Below are 19160 nucleotides of genomic sequence, written 5' to 3' on the forward strand. Positions count from 1 at the left end.
CCTGAAATCTCTCTAGAGGCGGTCCAAGCTCCTCTCTATTGGAAAGGTCACTCCAAGATTTCCTTCCTCCCCCCTGTCCCTATTTATATTCAGGCTCCAGTTGATAGCAGGCTCCTTCTGCCTGTTTGTCATGGGAGTTTGCTGCTGGTAGTCAACCACATGCAGCATTCTTCAGACTTGATTTGCCATTACCAGGCTCGTGTGTGTGTGTGTGTGTGTGTGTGTGTGTGTGTGTGTGTGTGTGTGTGTGTGTGTGTGTGTGTGTGTGTGTGTGTGTGTGTGTGTGTGTGTGTGTGTGTGTGTGTGTGTGTGTGTGTGTGTGTGTGTGTGTGTGTGTGTGTGTGTGTCAGTGGTCGTTTGGCAGGGTCGGAGCCCTAAGCTGTGGAATGAGGTGTCATGCTTAGCCCGGGCCTGATGTGTCACCTGCTGACATCAGCAGTGGCGGCTGCCCACATCGCCACGGCGACCGTGGGCACAAGTGGTAAAAGTCTCGGTGCCGGCGGTGACATCAGCCAACAACGGGCAAATCTCCTGTCAGCACTCAATATTTAATGGCCTGTAAGTGGCAAACAGGCATGGAGTGGCTGTGTGTGTGTGTCGGCGAGAGAGTGACTCACTCACTCACACTCATGCCAACCTGTTGGCATCAGCTGTGGACTGGAAAAGACGGAACAAGTTATTATGGGTTTTATTCCTTTTTTATTTATTTATTTATTTATTTATTATTTTTTGTATTTAGCTCATATACAAACGCACACACAGTCTGCAAAGTCTTAAGAACTCTGTGCCAGTCATTCTGATCTCCAGGTTAGGTAGTATTCACCCCACCTCCCCCACTGGGAAACACACTTGCTCTCACCTTCGCTCTAAACACACACACACTCTGCCACTCCAGGGAAATACCTTCCTATCATTAAGCCCTTCCTTACCAGCACCTGCACTCTTTACTTCCCCTCCTCCTCCTCCCTTCTTCCTCCTCCCTCCTCCTCCCTCTCTCTGCATCCTGTCTTCTTTCCCCTCTCCCTTTTGTCATTGGCCGCTCTGTGTGTTGAAAGCAGCAAAGCTTCATTCATCTCTCCGTCATCTAAAACACACACACACGCACACACGCACACATACAAGGGGAGATTACCAACCCCTTCCATCTGGCCCCACTGGGGCAGTGTGTGTGTGTGTGTGTCCTTCACCCCCCGCCCTCGCCTGTCCATCAATCTCACCGGCAGGCTGTCGTCCCTACCGCTGAGGAGCCACCTCTGTCTCCCAGCACACGCAAGAATGTGAGCTCCTGTCATAACTTTTCATTAAGAGGCACAGCAGACAGCTTGGAGTGTGACGTACAATCATCTTTCTTATTGCATTTCTCTTCCCCCCCCCCTCTCTCTCTCTCTCTCTCTCTCTCTCTCTCTCTCTCTCTCTCTCTCTCTCTCTCTCTGTGTTGTGTAATCTGCCTGAGCACTGGGCATCTCATCCCTGCTGTCTCGGGAGCACTCTCGTCAAACTCAATATGTCAGCCTCGTCTCAGGCTGTCAGGTCTCCCTGCAGGGGGCCAGCAGAATTCCTCAGTCAGCGTCTCTCTCTTTGTGTGTGTGTGTGTGAGAGAGAGTGTGTGAGAAAGTGTGTGTGTGTGAGTGTGTGAGGGAGAAAGAGAGGATGAAGGCAGGCAGTGTGCGTATATGTGTTAAAGTAAGAGGGAGCGATACAAAATATGGGTTACACTGTGTGACGTGTCGTGAGTGTGTGAGAGAGCAATGAGTGAGTGAGAGATTGAGAGAGAGAGAGAGAGTGAGAGTGTGTGTGTGTGTGTATGTGTATGTTTTAAGACTTTCTAAGAACTTCACTGCCACAGTCATCCCTTCTGATGGGTTTGAAGTGCAGGTGAGGCTTAGACAGAGACCCGTCATCTCTCTCTCGTGGTCTCCTCAGAAGTCCTCCTCATTTACCACTCACATGGGAGTCGGAGAGATGGGGTTAAGGTGGGAGTGATCTGGGCTAAACCACTCCAGTCCTCCATGGGGAGAGAGATGGGTTAAGGTGGGAGTGATCTGGGCTAAACCACTCCAGTCCTCCATGGGGAGGGTGCTGTCAGGTGATGGAGAGGAGTCTGGGATGGGTCTCCCAGGTCTTCCCCTCTCTGTGCTCATCTTCCTCTCTCTCTTTCTTTCTCTCTCTCTCTACCTCTTTTTCTCTCTGTGTGTCTCTCTATCTACTCCCATCTTTCTCTTTCTACCTCTTTCTGCACCCTCTCTATTCCTCTCTCTCTACCTCTTTCTCACTCTTTCTCACTCTCTACCTCTTTCTACACCCTCTCTATTCCTCTCTCTACCTCTTTCTCACTCTTTCTCACTCTCTACCTCTTTCTCTCTACTTCTCCCTCTTTCCACCTTTTCCTCTTTCTTCTTTCTCTCCCTATCTCTCTTTCTCTACCCCCTCTCTCTCAGCTCTTGCTTCAGTTCTCACTCGCTACTCCGTTCAAACACCCTGTACTGAATGGCATTTCTGCCCCTCTGTCTTCCGTTAATATGTTGCTGCATATGCCCGTGTTTGAAATAGTTTGAATCCCGTTTGAAACATTTTCATTCGGTCATGGACACAATCGTGTGACTGAGGGGGGGCAGTTTGATGGGATGTCAACAAGCTCATTGTGTTGGATCCCTCTCATATGTCTTATAACCAAAAATGACAGTTGCAGAGACAAACCCAGAGTACAACCAGTCCAATTATTTTTGCACCATTTACAGCCCCATGGATTAGTTTAAAGTAGCTGTAGAGGACATGAAAGGTGTTCAGATCATAGACATTATGTTTCTTCGGTGGTTTGTTCATTCACCTTTGACCCATCATGGCACAAATTAGAGTAAGCATTTATTATTATGTATTTATTTAATACATTCTGTTGTCTTCAGAAAGAGGGCAGGATGTGCATTGAGTGAAATGTGTGGTGGGGAAGATAGTCATGGACCCCTGGCTCCTACATGCGTAGTCAGGAGGAGTGAGCGTGCCAACAGCCAGGCCTACTCCACCGTGTGCAGATAGAGAGGGAGTGTGTGCATGTTCAGCTTCAGGAGTCGTTTACAAGAGCACGAGCGGATGCTGAACATCAGACAGACAGGATTCATTTATTAATCAGTCCCTTCTGCTCAGCTGAGCCAGTGGTGTATGTGTGAATGAATGTATGTACTGTATGGATGGGTGAGGGTGAGTGGGTGGGTGGATGGATGGAGAAGGTTGCGTCGGGTTCAGCTGAAAGCTGAATGGGCAATGAGGCTGAATAATTGCATTCATCAGTTACGTAAAGGCAGACTTGAGTGCTGTAATGAAGGTGAATCACTCGGGGAGGTAAATCAGGCCTCTTTGGAACAGAGCAGCAGCAGGGGGGGGAGGAGGAGGAGGAGGAGGAGGAGGAGGAGGAGGGGGAGGGGGAGGGGGAGGGGGAGGGAAGCCTGCTCGCCACTGCTCTGCCTCGCACCGGCCCCCGGCCCCCGTCCAATGAGAGAAGGGGAGAGCGAGGCGCTCGAGAGTCATTTGGACTTCATCGCTGTGAAATGTTGTGGTGTGAGAGAAATGTTCTGATGCTGAAATCATCCACGCTACTTGTGCAACACAAGTTCTTGGTGTTGCAAGTATGTCTTCAAGCTTCACTGCTTCGTTGTAGTGCCGAGTACAAAGAAAGGAATTAAAGGACTGGAAAAATAAGCGCTAGGGTGTGTTCAGTTTGTGTATATTCAAAACCAGATTTGAGGTGTTAGAATAATTGAGAATAAATGAGACTCATTTAGTCTTATTGGTTCCTCATCATCGGTATATCCCTGATGGGTATCCCTGTCAGACCAGTCGTGTTTTTTTTTTTTCAATATCTCACTGAGCGCAAGTCCACAGTACCGTGGCATACAGCCAGCTACAGAACCAAGATGAGGATTTGAAGCCATCAATTCTGGGCTGTTTTTATTTGAGATTGGAGTGTGAGGGGGTCAGGCACTTAGCTCATCATAGCTGCGAGCAGTGCACATCAATTCTCCCCCACCTGTGGAGTGTGGACCTCATTTACTCGGGCCGCGGACACTGAGGTACATGACTAATTCCTCCACAGTGGGCGAGGTTAGAACCTTCCTTAACACACGGGCGTCTAGGCAGGCCGATTGCTGCCCGTCTCTGATCTTTTAAACGCACACCAACCATGTTGAAACTTCTGTTTTCCATTACAGACAGAGCCCATGCTTCGTTTGAGTCTTAATTGTTTTTACCATGGTTGTGTGATTGTAACAGTTTAGCTGAAACTCATTTGTTTCTATTATACCGGTCACACTCGTAGCATGCTGTTCATTGTCACAAAAAAATAACTCTGTGTTGAAACAAATGGATAAAGTAACCGTCCTAACATGCCTGTTAATGTTGTTGTTGAATTGTGAGATGTAGTCTGTCTGTATGCAGCAGTAGTCATAATATTTTTGAGCTTCACAAAAAAAACTGCATATATAGTATTTATAAACGAGTGAAAAGTATTTATAAACCAGCATCACACTTGAAAAAAGGGTCTTAAATATGTATTATCATGAATTAAGCATGGAAGCATGGAATTATTGAGCATGGAAGCTTGCCGTTACAGGGCTAGCTGTAGCCGAGCACCAAGTCAAGACATTCCGTGGCTCCCAGAATCAGGTCATTGCCATGGATGCGCCCTTCAGTCCAGCCAGTGGTAGTGCTCCTCTGTGATGTCACCTCCCAGTTAAAACACAGACTTTCCATATATATATTTCACACCCACACACGCGCACGCACACACACGCATCTACGTGCACACACACATACGCAGCGCACTAAGGACCCCTAGGACGGTTCCGTCACCAGCGATAGCGGTACAGGAGTACTAATGTAGAACTGCAGCTCGTGGAAAATCACAACACACACACATTTGTCATGCACTGTTTGTGGAAAATATGCACAGAAAGCGCACTGTTTTTCTTTCTATATTTCCTGTCACAATAAGGAGAATTTAAACTCCTCTGCCTCAGTTGTGGTGTGTTCACAGCATAGAGGAGCCGTTTTTAATTATCCTCATTATTAGTTAACACTGCACACACACTTAACAGCTCTTTTGCGTGCGCTCAGAGGGACTCTCATTTGGCAACAATAACAGGGCAGTTATGGCCCATAATGATTACACTGAGCAGATAAGATTCACACATTTGAATTTACAGTTTCTGTCATTGTGTGTACATTGCTGATGCAAGCAATGCTTGTGCGCTAACAATATGTGGCTATGAAACCAGTCACTATGCATTAGTGTTTTTGAACGCATAGCTACGAATGACAAGTGACAACTGTCTTTTTTCTTAAGCCCTTGTTAAAGCACATTTTCAGCCCTGGGAAATGTTGTTTCACCAAATCAGTCGGTCAAATTAAAATGTACCTATTTGAAAAGTTGATGTCGTTCACTACCATAGGTTTTGTTTCATCACTCCAGGCCAGGCCAAGTGTCTTGGTAGCAGCGCATGGTAGCAACACATCAATAACAAATCGCAAGAGGAAGCCATAGGATATATTGCATCTCTATTTTCTCGACTCTCGACTTTCTTATTACCAGACGGTGACCTCTTTATGGATACTAATGATAAACTACACCTAATTCACAGTGACTATTTCTGGTTGATAACATATTGTATAATCATCACCATCCGTTCATGTTTTACAAGCGGTCTCAAGCCGGTTCCCGAAACCCTCTCGAGGTTTGTCCTCAGATCTCTCTCTGCTGAAAGATGATTAATGGCAGAGCCAGTTCTGCACGGCAGCATCGTTTTACTCCGACACCCCCCAGGAGAGAGAGTAATAATAGAGCCGGCAGGAACGAAGCTTTACCTCTGGCATCCAGGTCAGCTCTCTCTCTCTCTCGCTCTCTCTGAGTGGCTGTTATCACCTCGTTCTTTGCCACCCTATGGGCGCCGCAGTGGACTCCGCGAGGTGCGGAGTGCCAGGCGGGAGCAGCTGTGCCCGCCGGTGCCACGCTGTTATTTGGAGCAGGCGAAGGGTTCAATGGCAGAGCGGGGGCCGAGGACTCTTCGCGCGCTCCGCTCCGCGAGCCACAGAGGGCCCCCTCGGCGTGTGGAGGTTTGGACCGGAGCCACGTGGACACGCGAGTCCTTCGCTTGGCCAGGGTGCCAAATTTCCAACACACTCAAGGTTGAGCACGAACGCTGCATTGTCTATTTCTACCCTCCACTATCCATCTCCGGTTACCGGGGGACTGGGCGGGGTGGGGGGGGTTTAGTTGTTTTAAAACGGTGTCATTACATTTTTACATGGCCGTGTAAAAATGTCCAAATACAACAGATGTTGAAATTGTAGTGGTAAGAACGTTTGATGTGACCACATCCTCCATCAAAGTTATTGTGACTTGCAGTATACCTAATGGGTGCAGATTTGCGGATACTATTTGGTTTTCCATCTGCTGGTGTTCTAAAATAGAATTGGAACATAAGACAAGATATTGTTACCACTGAACGTGTTATGGGAGCAAAATGCCTGCTGAATGTTGTAAGTATGCATTAATGGTTGCTGGCAAGGGACCACTGAATAGCCGTCATGGTCTGACCATGGCTTTCTAGAGAAAGCTGAGTATTGGTGATTCTGGGAAAACGGATGAGTGTGTGTGTGTGTGTGTGTGTGTGTGTGTGTGTGTGTGTGTGTGTGTGTGTGTGTGTGTGTGTGTGTGTGTGTGTGTGTGTGTGTGTGTGTGTGTGTGTGTGTGTGTGTGTGTGTGTGTGTGTGTGTGTGTGTGTGTGTGTGTGTGTGTGTGTGTGTGTGTGTGTGTGTGTGTGTGTGTGTGTGTGTGTGTGTGTGTGTGTGTGTGTGTGTGTGTGTGTGTGTGTGTGTGTGCGCTTCCAGCAGCCTTGAGATTCCTGTGGTGGTTTAGTAATTAAATGAAACCCGCCTGGACCTGCACAGTGCTTTGCAGTTCTCTTGTACCTAAGCCTTGTTAGACATGATGTCTATCCATCAAGAACTTGTTAATGTGCCTGTTGCCTGCTGAGAGAGACTGAGCAGAGTAGCCAGAGCCCCTAGAAGGGAAGACCGGGGCCCTTTAGAACGTTTCCCTTTAACAACATGTACCCCCGTTTCACACTTCGAGAAACTGGAGCTCTTGGTGTTTGGCCACCTGTCAAACAGAAAATCTTACATCATCTCGTGGTTACAAAATGCAGTGACGAATGCCCCGGAGTAGTGTTATGTTCCTCACTCCGTTTTTTTGCGTGTGTCTGGAGCGCGAGGAATTGAGACAAAGCAGGAGACTGCAGACGTGCTGTACCAAATCGCTGCAGACAGGGCACGATGTGTGCAAAAAGTCAGGGTGAACTAACGCAGACTGATAGAACTCAAGAGCACTTTTCCTTTTCTGTCTTCCTTTTGAAGTCATTCTCGACTCACTGCCAGTTAACGTTATATGCTCTGGCAGTGGATTGACATGAATGGGTTGAAGATGCAGAATTCAAAAGAGCCCTCTGCTCAAGACACCTAAATGTGGAAAAATAGCTGAAATTTGCTGTAGCATGAGTAAAGGCCTGACAGGGTCTTTTTCAGTAGCAGATTTTGTATAGGTCCTCACAGTTTCTCAATTCTTTCTTTCTTTCTTTCTCTCTTTGTCTCTTTCTTTCTGTCTTTCTTTCTTTCTTTCTTCTCTCACAGGACCTGTCGGGCTCCATCGATGACCTGCCGACGGGCACGGACGCCGGCCTGAGCTCGGCGGTCAGCGTCTCGGGCTCCACCAGTAGCCAGGGCGAGCAGAGCAACCCGGCGCGGTCGCCCTTCTCGCCGCACGCCTCGCCGCGGCTCTCCAGCCTGCGCAGCGGGCCCTCGCCCTCCCCCGTGGGCTCGCCGGTGGGCTCCAGCCAGTCGCGCTCCGGGCCCATCTCCCCGGCCAGCGGGCCAGGTATGTTCTACCTAAAGCTTGGCCTCGCCAGACAGGTAACACATCGCCAAAGACTGGGCCTGGGCCAGAGAAATGTAAATGTTTTCTGTCCACCTGAATATACATATGGAGGCGGAGCTGATTGCACTCGGAACACAACGACATGAACAACACGAACAGGCTTCGAAAGCTGGGAAATAAAATCAACTACATCCTCCAAGGTCCTGGAATGGCATTAAGGGGCAACTTTGTTTTTGCCATTTTTCTCACTTTTCTTCTCGCTACTTGTTTTCTCATGGCCCCAAAATATCTTTTTTTTTTTTTTTACTGTTAAGAGGGCTTGTTTGATTTTGGAGGGTCTAAATTGCCTGAAACCATTACGCTGTGAAGTCCTGCATGCCCCATGCACACCTCCTGACTTCGTGACCCTTCATATGCCTCCGAACTCCTTTTGCCCGACTGTTCACTGCAGCTAGCTCAGACTTCTGCAACATAGTCTCTTTATTTACAATCATACCTTGGACTTGGCAAATAATGGTGTCTGTCTGTCCGTCTCTCTGTTTGCGCACGCTATTAGCGAACAGCGGGAGCCTCAGGTCTTTATATAAAGCCGTGGCTCGGTAGCTGTTGCTTGGATAACAGACCCAGTCAGACGGGTTGTTTTAATGGTGAATCCATCGCGGTTGCCCCCAGGGAGACCGGCACAGACACGGCACCAGGGCTCAGTCAGGGGTCTCGCCGGGGAGCGAGCGGTCCAGGCTCACTTCACACGGATTACTGGGGCAGCCGAGGCCATTTAGGGGAGCGGGCGAGCTTGACTTGACGTGTCTGTTTCTCTACCGTCCTACTGTCCTCGCCCTCAGACACACACACACACACACACACACACACACACACACACTGCCGGGTCAGAGGACAGAGCCGTGTCCATCCTCAACCCCGCGAGCGCCCAAACAAGCCTCTCACACTCATTAAAATAGTTTCCAAAACTCTGTTAGCGGTTCGGAGTCAGTTTAACACAATTACTCTCTCCTACAGTGCTGGCCACTGTCAGCCGGGCAGTGTTTGATTTGATCGCCAGCCGGGGCAGTTGAGAGAAGAAGACTTTTTTTCCTCCCTTCCCAGTTCCTTTTTTGCCCTCTTTCCTTTCTTTCTTTCTTTCTTTCTTTCTCTCTTTCTTCCATTCGCCCCCCCCCCCCCCCCCCTTTGTTGGAGCAGCTGAGGCTGCATTTCTGCGGCCCCTGCCTGTCCTCGGTGTGCTCTGGGTCTGGATAACGAGGCTGGTGGGAGCCTGTGTCGCCCGGGTCCCCCGTGCACCCCGCCGCCTCACGCTCCGCACCCCCCCGCTGGGATAGGAGTCACTCATTAGCACCCATGCTGGAGCTCTGCTGACGTGTGATCTCCTCACACACACACACACTCACACACACACACACACACACACACACACACACACTGGCAGGAGTCGTATACATGTTCCTAACAGACTCATTAAAAGGCCCAACTACCACTAGGCGTGTGTGATATGGTCTGGGTGTTCCAGGTTCCAGCTGAGTACTACAGGTGTGTGGTAAAGTGTGTTTCAAAGCTTGTGTGTGTGTCTTTTCTGCAGGCACTCAGATGGCCCCGCAGACCCCTGGAAATATGTCAGATGTGGGCTCTCATTCCACTCTGAGTCAGTCACCCATGTCTCAGGACAGAGGTGAGTGTGTGTACACACACACACACACACACACACACACACACACACACACACACACACACACACACACACACACACACACACACACAATCCACCCTCTGTCCCAAAGAACCTGTCATGCTTTTTTCCACATAACAAACCAACTCTAGCATGTCAGTGTCAGCCATGTTGCCTTAATGGTTTAACATGTGTGTGTGTGTGTGTGTGTGTGTGTGTGTGTGTGTGTGTGTGTGTGTGTGTGTGTGTGTGTGTGTGTGTGTGTGTGTGTGTGTGTGTGTGTGTGTGTGTGTGTGTGTGTGTGTGTGTGTGTGTGTGTGTGTGTGTACACTGCATATTCCCTCTCATTCAATCTGCATGTGAGCATGTCCGCGTCGCTCCCCGCGGCTGCCTCCAGACGTTTTTCCACTGCCATGGCAAATGAATGGGCTCATTTGGCTGACATACGACCACCTGTCAGGGCCTCCCCTGCCGGGACGCTCTCGGCTAATTCAGACCCGCCGTCAGGGGCAAGCGCCGCGCCGCTCCGCTCCGCACGCCGTCGGCCCATTTGGCCGTTCCGCTCCGGTAAACGATGGCTGCGCCGCCGCTAGCCGCCCGCTTGTTTGCTTTGTGTGGCACGTTCACGTGCCAACCCTGTGAAGCGTCGGGCACAAAGTTAAAGGTTTCATTCGAAGCCACCCCTACAGTGCCCCAAAACACACACACACACACACACACACGTTCAACACACACCACACATGTTCTCTCACTTCAAACAGAAGCCAGCTAAAGCAAGCAAGCGGGGCGGGCAGCGGTTGTGGTTCTGTGATGCCGTGCCTGGCGCAGCCCCATGTGCCAGGGGGGCAGCAGCGCTGGTGATGTCAGCAGCAGGCCTGATTGATCACAGCAGAATTCCGCAGCTCCGTGCGGTTAGGGGGAACGGACGGACGGCTCTTCGCGCCCAGCCACTCATTCCCAGCCAGTGCAGTGTTCAAGTGTGTGTACACTCAAAAAAGACCCTGAAAACCTACAGTAGCACACAGACAATGAAGCATCTGTGTGACTTCTCTGTGTGGCATTTCTTATTGTGTCAGACACACAAAGTTTCTTTCACACTCACACAAGCTGTGAAAAAAGGATCTGCATTGTATACACGCTAATAATCGTACAGCCCTCTCTTACTCTAACCATGTTTGTATGGCAGTAGCTCTGGAGGGGGCCTCACCGGCCAAATATTTTGCTAGCCGCCGCTCTTGGTCATGGCCCGTGAGCTTTGTGTTTGGACCTCAGTGACGTTGGGTCGAAGCCACCTCTCTCCAGTGGACCCTTCGAGCCTCGACTCGACTCGACTCCCCACGTCCTTAAATGGAAGGGCTCTCCCGTCATAGTGTAACTATGCGTCCTAAATTGGAGTGCAGATTAGTCTCCCCTCTCCCCCTCTCTTGGTCATTAGTGGTGGTTGCTTTTTGTTGTTGTTTCTGAAGCTTTCCAGAGTGGAGTGAAGGAAACTCACGCTGGATAGCTGTTAGCCATTAGCGGTTAAACTGGCCCAGGTGAGATGGCTGCAGGATTGTAGCTGTTAGCCGGAGGCCAGAGAGGCTGAACGCAACCCAGCCCGCTGGAGCAGAGAGTGTGTCTGTGTGTGTGTGTGTGTGTGTGTACGTGTGTGTGTCTCCGTCTTTGTGTGTACTGTATGTGTGTGTGTCTCCCTCCGTCTTTGTGTGTGGGTGTGTGTGTGTGTCTCTCTCGCTCTCTCTCTGAGTGTGTGTGTGTGTGTGTGTGTGTGTGTATGCGCTGTTCTCTGCTGCCAGCCGGCCCTGGCAACAGGGCCTCCTCTCATTACTCACAATCTCAGGCCGCTCCGCCACAGCGTGCAGCCAATCTACACACGCCAGGAGCCTCCACTAAGAGCGGGAAGGAGCTCACACACACACACACAGTCCCACACACACACTTACATTCCCACACTCACACTAAAACTAACACACACTTAGATGCATAAAACACACATGCATACAAACATCGAGTCAGAACAGCCACAGACGGAAAGAGATTGGCACATTCACTTACATGCTGACAGACACAAGCATATTTTAAGGACATGTCCACACACACACACACACACAGGCACACACACACAAGTCACACCAGTGTCTGTGATGGCACTTGAGGCTCTGGCGGTGTGTGTCCAGGTGAAGTGGTGGTTGGATGGAGGGAGTGGTTCTGCGCCGGAGGGCTCAGTCTAGCGTGGACACTTGTTTTGTTTGTGTCAGGCTGAGCGTCTGAAAGCTCCCCCCAAACCATACTTAATGGCTGGCCTGCTCTCTGCCCTGTCAGTGTATGCATGGCCATGATTTACTATACACACACACACACACACACACACGTTCATGTTCACACACATCTCACACACTTTCTACAAAGCCTGCCTCACCAATTTGTCTATTTTCCAGGCAATTTAAAAAACATACACGGCATTCACTGCTCCCCTTGCAGAGAGCAGTGGAGGGAGAGCGTGAGAGAAAAAGAGATGGGAGTTTTATCCTTTGTTCTCCCTCTCTCTTCCTCTCTGTCAGCTCTCTCTTTCTCTCTTTCTTTCTTTCTTTCTTTCTTATCTCTTTCTTTCTCTCTTTCTTTCATTCTTTCTTTCTCTCTCTCTCTCTCTCTCTCTCTCTCTCCCTCTCCTCGGTCTTCTCCGTCTGCCTCCTCAGCACTAGTCAGTTAGAGCTGCACTCACTGAAGCGCAAAAGATGTGCAAAGAGGCAGAAAGATAGCTACAGGTACCTGGTGAACGATATGGGCACAGTCAGCTGCACCACACACATTCACTCAGAGACTCAAGATGTTCCACACAGAGGACACTTTTTTGGAACGACTGTAAAAAGTTTGTCACAGATATACGCTTCTATTCTTTTGGCCATTGTAGAAGTAGATGGTTCGATGGAAAATAGTTGTAATAAAAGGAAATAATAATTAAAAAAAACTCTTCTACTTTGTTGAGGCTTTTTGTGGTTGACATGTCAGTGTGGATTTACATAATGGCATCTGAGTGGTTTGGATAATGAGTGGGTTGGAGACTGTGCCTTCTCAGAGTGCCCGTGAATTAACCCTCCATCATTAGCATGTAATTGCCTTTCCAATTTTTTTTTTTCTCTTTCCAAATTAGTGATGAAATTGCCCTTAAATGTTCAAATTTATTTATTTGCCTTGCCCAACGGTCTCACTCCTCTCCAGTCATTACCCCCCCCCCCCCCCCCCCACACACACACACATCCTCACACACAAACACACATCCTCAGACACACGCACATCCTCATACACACACACACACACACACACATACACACGTCGTTCGTCTCTCTGTTTCTCTAACCGTTTTCCCTCGTCCATGTTTTCTCTGGCCTCCAGCAGCACATATTGTACTCAACCGTGTCGCCCCTTCCCCTCCGCCTCCTCAGGTTTTCCTCCCAGCATGCAGCGGGGTGCCCCAGGGCCCCAGTTTGGTGCCCAGCAGCAGCAGCAGGCACAACAGCAGCAGCAGGCACAACAGCAGCAGCAGGCGCAACAGCAGCAGGCGCAACAGCAGCAGGCGCAACAGCAGCAGCAGCAGCAGCAGCAGCCTGGCGGACCCTCCATGTCCCCACACCCCTCTCCAGCCGGCCCCATGCACCACGGCATGGGCCCCTACCCCCACCAGGGCGGCCCGCCCTACGGCCCCCAGACTGGGCAGTACGGCCCCTCAGGTACTACGCCTATACAGTCATTTCCTGTGTACTAGCCGCATTGTGTATGAGTCGCAGGACAGTGTTTTGTGCAAGTTAAAAGAAACCAAAGCATAAGCATAAACCAAGCATATTATTGCTTGAATTTCCCCTTGGGGATCAATAAAGTACCTATCTTATCTATCTATTAATGCCTTATTAACTGCCTCCGTGTATTCATCTCATAGCTGATGAAATTTTGCCAAATCAATGTACAGTATAAGCCGCAGCTATAGTTGGGAAATTATGGTATATCATTCATCACCATTTCTCCTTCGCTCCTCTCCTTTATTGTACTTTGTGGGGGGGAGACACCCAAAATATAATTCTTCTCATTTCTCCTTCTCCTTTATTTTACTACTGATGTGGGGGGAGAATTTCTTTTCTTTTTTTTTGGCGAGATTTGTCGTGCTACGCCGCTCACAGTTGGAATCCATTGTGTTGTTCCAATTTGTCCGTGATGAAATTACTGCGCAGACATTGTTGTTGACCTGATTTGTGGAGCGCTAATAGGGCCTGTGAAAACAGCAGAGTGGATGAGGTGGGCTCCCCTGTTGATTCAGCTGATTGGTCATGATCACAGAAGTTGGACGACGTGTGTGTGTGTGTGTGTGTGTGTGTGTGTGTGTGTGTGTGTGTGTGTGTGTGTGTGTGTGGGTGCGTGCGTGCGCATGCATTTGTGTGACTGTGAACATTTACAGACACATGTGAAAACACAGAATTGAGTCAGTGGACTTCTATGCGTACATCTGCGCATGTGTTTACATATTCTGCTCACCAGGTGTGTGTGAGTGTGTGTGTGTGTGTATGTATGCGCATGTGCATGTTTGCACACGTGTGTGTGAGTACTTATGTGTGTATCTACGTGCTCATCTGGAAGACATTCCGCACTGATGTGCACCTGTACAGAGTTAGCAGCCTGTAATGTTATGGCTAGCGCTGATTGTAAAAGAATGGCACTCTGTTACAGCAGCCCATCTCCTCTCCACCTCTCCCACCTCTCTCTCTCTCTCTCTCTCTCTCTCTCGCTCTCTCTCTCTCTCACTTTCTTCCACTCTCTTTATCTCCCTCTCCCTCTCACCCCCCCTCCTCCCTCTCTCACTCTCCTTCTCTCACCCCCCTCATCCCTCTCTCTCTCTCTCTCTCTCTCTCTCTTTCTCTCTTTCTCCCTCTCTTTCTCTCCCTCTCTCACCCCCCCTCCTCCTCCCTCTCTCCCTCTCTCTCTTGCCCTCTCTCCCCCTCTCCTCTTGATGAGTGGGCCGTAAGACGCAGTCCTGGCCTGGGGCTGCTGGGTGATCTGAGGTGCAGCTGGTCTGGAGCTGCTGTGGTCCACCTCCCCCTTAGCGAGCGTCGCTGCTCCGCTCCGTTCTGGCGTTGACCACAGAGAGGCCGAGGACTCTGAGGCTGACTGATTGTGCTTCGCAGCTAAATAAACACTCGGAGAGGAGAAGAGATGGGGAAATTGAACGGGCTCGGCTCGGCTCGGTCTCTGCTACAGCCTAGGAGTGGAAGGAGCTCAGGCTGACTCACTATTGTACACACACACACACCACATACGCAGACTTTTGAAAACATACGCACGGTTTACGAAGGGGGGGAAAAGGCCGCTCTTTCCAACTCTTTTAAATGGGGTACACTGAACGCACACACACACACACACACACACACACACACACACACACACACACACACACACACACACACACACGCTCACATGCTCACACTCACACACAATTGATTGTAGTGTGTGTGGTGATTTGGTCTGGTGGTGTGGTTGTAGGGTGAATGTGCCGTGGAGACAGCAGTGCTAGTGTTGTGTTTGGCGTCGACTCTGTCTGTTGTCTGGCCTGCTCCGCACCAGTGGGCAATAAACCTCCACTGCCAACATGGAAACACTGACGTTAAAGGGCTATACACACGCACGCACGTATGCACGCACACACACATACACACACACGCACATGCCCTCACACTCACTTGTGCACACAAACACACACACACACACACACACACACACACTATCACACACACACTCTCACTCTTCACACACGCATCAATGCAAAATTCCCATGTTCTTTTTTTTAGCGAACACCAACACACACTGATCTGTATACATAATCTCGCACACAGCCTCACACATACAGGCATGCTCCTACAGAAAATGATTTACCGTATTTGTGCGTGTGAGTGTTTTTTGTTTCGATACAATGTTGAGTGTGGGCTGTAGTCCAAAGTCAGGAGGCGCCAACTTATGCAAAAATATCCAGCACCTGAGCGGGTGCGATGGGGCCTAATACAAAGCCAATACTATCCCAGTTGTGAGTTTATTTTCATACATAAAGCAAGTCATTTGATTTCATTGCTTCCTTCCATTTTTATGGAGTCAGTCTAACCTGCCGTTGGTTTATGTGTGTCTTGACAATGAGGATTTTGTTATTTGACATAAAAAAAGACAGGTAGGTTTTCAGCAGTGTAATGCCTTAACTTCTAGATCTATGATATAAATCCAGTATTTTATTCAAAGTTCTACTGAATACAGTATATCAGCATTGATGTTTTTTTTATCTCCTTCATTCGCTAGTTGTCAGCGCAAAAGCTCATATCATATCTTGGTTGTTTCAGGAAGTGACAGTGTTATAATTAAACTGTCTGATGTCTGACCTAAAAAAACAACAACTTTTTTTTCCCCGTTCTTGGGTTTTGTGTTGACACGACAGTGTTTTTCTTCCTGACACCTCTGGATTTTGTGACATAGGTTTAGCATCCATCGAGTTGATGTATTCCATCACAGTTCCTGCTGCGCACTCAGACCCCTGTGCACTTAATCCCTCAGAGATTGAAGAGCACGTATTTTGGTTTGGCTGGAGGCTGTGAATCACTTAAGCAGTATAGTAGAGGGTTTTTTTTTTTGTGTTGTTGTTCGGGAGGGAGACGCATCTTACAGATTGGTGTCACCCCCACCCCCCCCATGCACCCCTACCCCGGGGGAAATTTCCGGATTATCCCGGCTCTCTCCAGGGCCAGCGCAGCGAGTTGCCGTGTAATTGGCATAGCTCCAGGGCCCAGCCTAGTTCTGGCAGGGCCCTGCCTCTGTCTCTGCATCCCACCCCTCCCTGTCAACCCCCTCAGCTCATTCCCCCGACTGTGAAGGAGCTTGTTAGAGGAGCCACTGAGCATCGCTACAGAATGGAAGCGAAAGAACAGACCACCCTCCCCCCTCCCTCCCCACTCCCCACTCCACCACATGTATTTTTGGAACTTGTGTATGACATCAAAAGTAATGTTTTTGGTCTCTTTTTTTTTTCCTCATCTGTTTCCCTCTCTCTAACATGCTGGGAGAGAGGTCATATGAGTGCAGTGTGTGTGTGAGTGTCTTGTGTACGTGTGTGCCTGCATGTGTGTGTACGCGTGTGTGTGTGTGTGTGCCTATGCACATGGGGGGGGTATGAAACCTTAAGCGAGTAGACATGTCAGTCATAAAACCTGCACCCACCCAACAGCTGGAACAAAACTGGAGGGAAGATATGTGAATTTAAATCAAACAAATAAATGTGAACGCACTGCTGAAAGAAGAGCTAGGGATTTGGAGATGACACTCCTCCCTTGGGTCTGGATCACTGGTGGATATTTTCAGATTTTTCTCTCTCTCTCGCTCGTGCCCTCCCCCTCTCATTTTTGCACTGGAACTTGAAGCGTAGGAACAGTCTGTTAGAGCTGAGGTGTTTGTTTGCGACAATCTCAGCATATCAATCTGTTGTCACCAGTCATGTTGTCTTTCATGTTTCACTGTCTTACTATCTATAGATTCTATTTAGATCAGTTTTATTTCTATGGCACCATAATACATGATTATGTCTCAAGGCATTTTTACAGAGGCCTGAAGTCGTGTCCTAGCGATCTGTCATTAAATGATGAATGTTTTGCCAAACACCCTTGTTAAGGAATTCTAAGATTCCATTCTTTGGGAATAAGGAATTCTGATGTTCCATTATTTTTCCCCCTTGTATTTTCAGGTAATTACCAACGGCCACCCAACTATGGAGGCACCCCCGGTGCCAACTACAGTGGCCCCAGTCCTGGCATGGGCAACAGCCTGGGCATGAACGCCAGCAGCCCCATGCACGGGCAAGGCCCAGGGCAGCACTGTGGTTCCGTCCCCGCTGGGAGAGGGCCAGGGCAGACCACAGGCGGGCGCCCCTACCCAGGCAGCAACAACGCCAACAACATGGCGCCCACATCGCCCAGCATACCACAGCCGGCAGGACCGGGCATGGGTCCACCCCTGCCGGGGGTCGGTCGGAAACCCCCGGAACCCGGAGCAGGGGGCATCCAGGGCTCCCCCTCAGTCGGACAGACCAGGTGAGATGATCATATGGAAGGATGAAAGGTTGTTGCAGCTACAAAGAGTATTGGTACAGATTTGTTTCTGGAAGGGGTTTACTCCTCACCAATAGTCATCTTCTAACCCTCACTTTCACACACGCCTTAACCTATGATTTGTCCACTTCTACGTACTGGGTATCTTGGGGGGAATTATCATGGTCTTGGGCTCAAATAAACAGCCATATTGTGTTTCTTTTTTTTTTTTTAGGATGATATGCGATTATGCACCCTTAACCAATTCTTTACTTGACCACAGAGGCTGTTCTACCCCATCTAGGCCTCCATTCGCCAGATCTCCGGTCTACCCCAGTCAGCCTGGGCCAGGGGGTCGACCCGGGCCCCTCTCATCGCCCCATTCCCACCAACAACATCCCCATCCTCACCCGTCCCACCCTCACCCGTCCCATCCTCACCCGTCCCATCCTCACCCGTCCCATCCTCACCCCCACCCCCATCCACACCCCCACCCCCACTCTCATCCCCACCCCCATCCCCATCCCCACCATCCTCACTTCAGCGGCCCCCCCACCCAGCCCCAGCCCCAGCCCCAGCAGCCTCCTCCCCTGGGGCCTCAGGCTGAGCAGTACGGGTAGGTGCTGGCAGGGGTTGCTTGCTCCTGGGTCACGCCATCCCTGTGGCACCCAGTCCTGCTCATGGAGGTCTAACCTGCAGTAGAGATGAGTTACAGCCCTACGCTATGGTTACACACACACACACACGTTTGTCAGCCAAAGAGGCTGAGCGTCTGAAGATTAATGTCAAGTGTGCGTGTGTGTGGGGATGCAGTTCATTTCTCTAGCAGCTTGGACCTCCTGTAGCGTGCCTGGGCAGAGCCCAGTGAGGCCGACTGTGGGCTGAGCTGGACTTACGCTGATGCTGGCACTCCGTGGTTCCAGCAGGCTTCACTTACTCGCACGCCTAACAGTCGTATATGCTTCAAACGTCAGGCACTGCGTGCATGTCTGCCTCTAACCTCCCCTTCCTCATCATCTTTTTCCAGGGCCTCTTGCTTGTAGATGTTGGGGATACTGTTGGGAGGGTGGGTGATGGGGATAGGGGAGCATGGAAAAGAAATCTCTACTGAGCATCTATTTTCAAACATTTTCCCCGGCCTCAAAGACTACTCATCCGTGGAGGTGGAACTGGAATTTTGGCACGGTGCTCCGATTTGCACCACATGTCTTAATTAGCCGGGGTGTTTTGGCAGTTGCATGAGTGTCTCCTCATTGCCACCGGGTATTTTCCTGATGTAATTCTTAGACTCAAAGCAAACACGCCCGCTCCATACATCAAACCGCAATGGGACGCTGAGAGAGCAGAGGGGTGAATCCTTGCCAAAGTTATTCTCGTAACCCTTTCCCAGTGAGAGTCGATGCCGTGCCATAAATAAGAGCGGCTTAAATGTCAAAGATTTGCTTCCTCTTCTTGCTTTTGC

The 19160-nt window shown here is 49.7% G+C and overlaps 1 protein-coding gene across 2 annotated transcripts in view; it reads left to right on the forward strand.

Annotated features, from left to right (window-relative positions):
• Nucleotides 1-19160, forward strand: part of arid1b (AT-rich interactive domain 1B) — a 70485-nt gene that overhangs the window by 33924 nt on the left and 17401 nt on the right. Inside the window, exons 5-9 of one of the 2 annotated variants that reach the window (XM_062551288.1) lie at nt 7678-7921; nt 9513-9602; nt 13040-13324; nt 17356-17701; nt 17982-18314. In XM_062551288.1, the coding sequence (XP_062407272.1) occupies nt 7678-7921; nt 9513-9602; nt 13040-13324; nt 17356-17701; nt 17982-18314 (1298 nt within the window). The remainder of the gene's footprint in view (nt 1-7677; nt 7922-9512; nt 9603-13039; nt 13325-17355; nt 17702-17981; nt 18315-19160) is intronic. The other variant, XM_062551289.1, reaches the window with a different exon arrangement.

The sequence above is a fragment of the Sardina pilchardus genome, chromosome 12, assembly GCF_963854185.1.
Source record: "Sardina pilchardus chromosome 12, fSarPil1.1, whole genome shotgun sequence".
In the NCBI taxonomy this organism is placed as follows: domain Eukaryota; kingdom Metazoa; phylum Chordata; class Actinopteri; order Clupeiformes; family Clupeidae; genus Sardina; species Sardina pilchardus.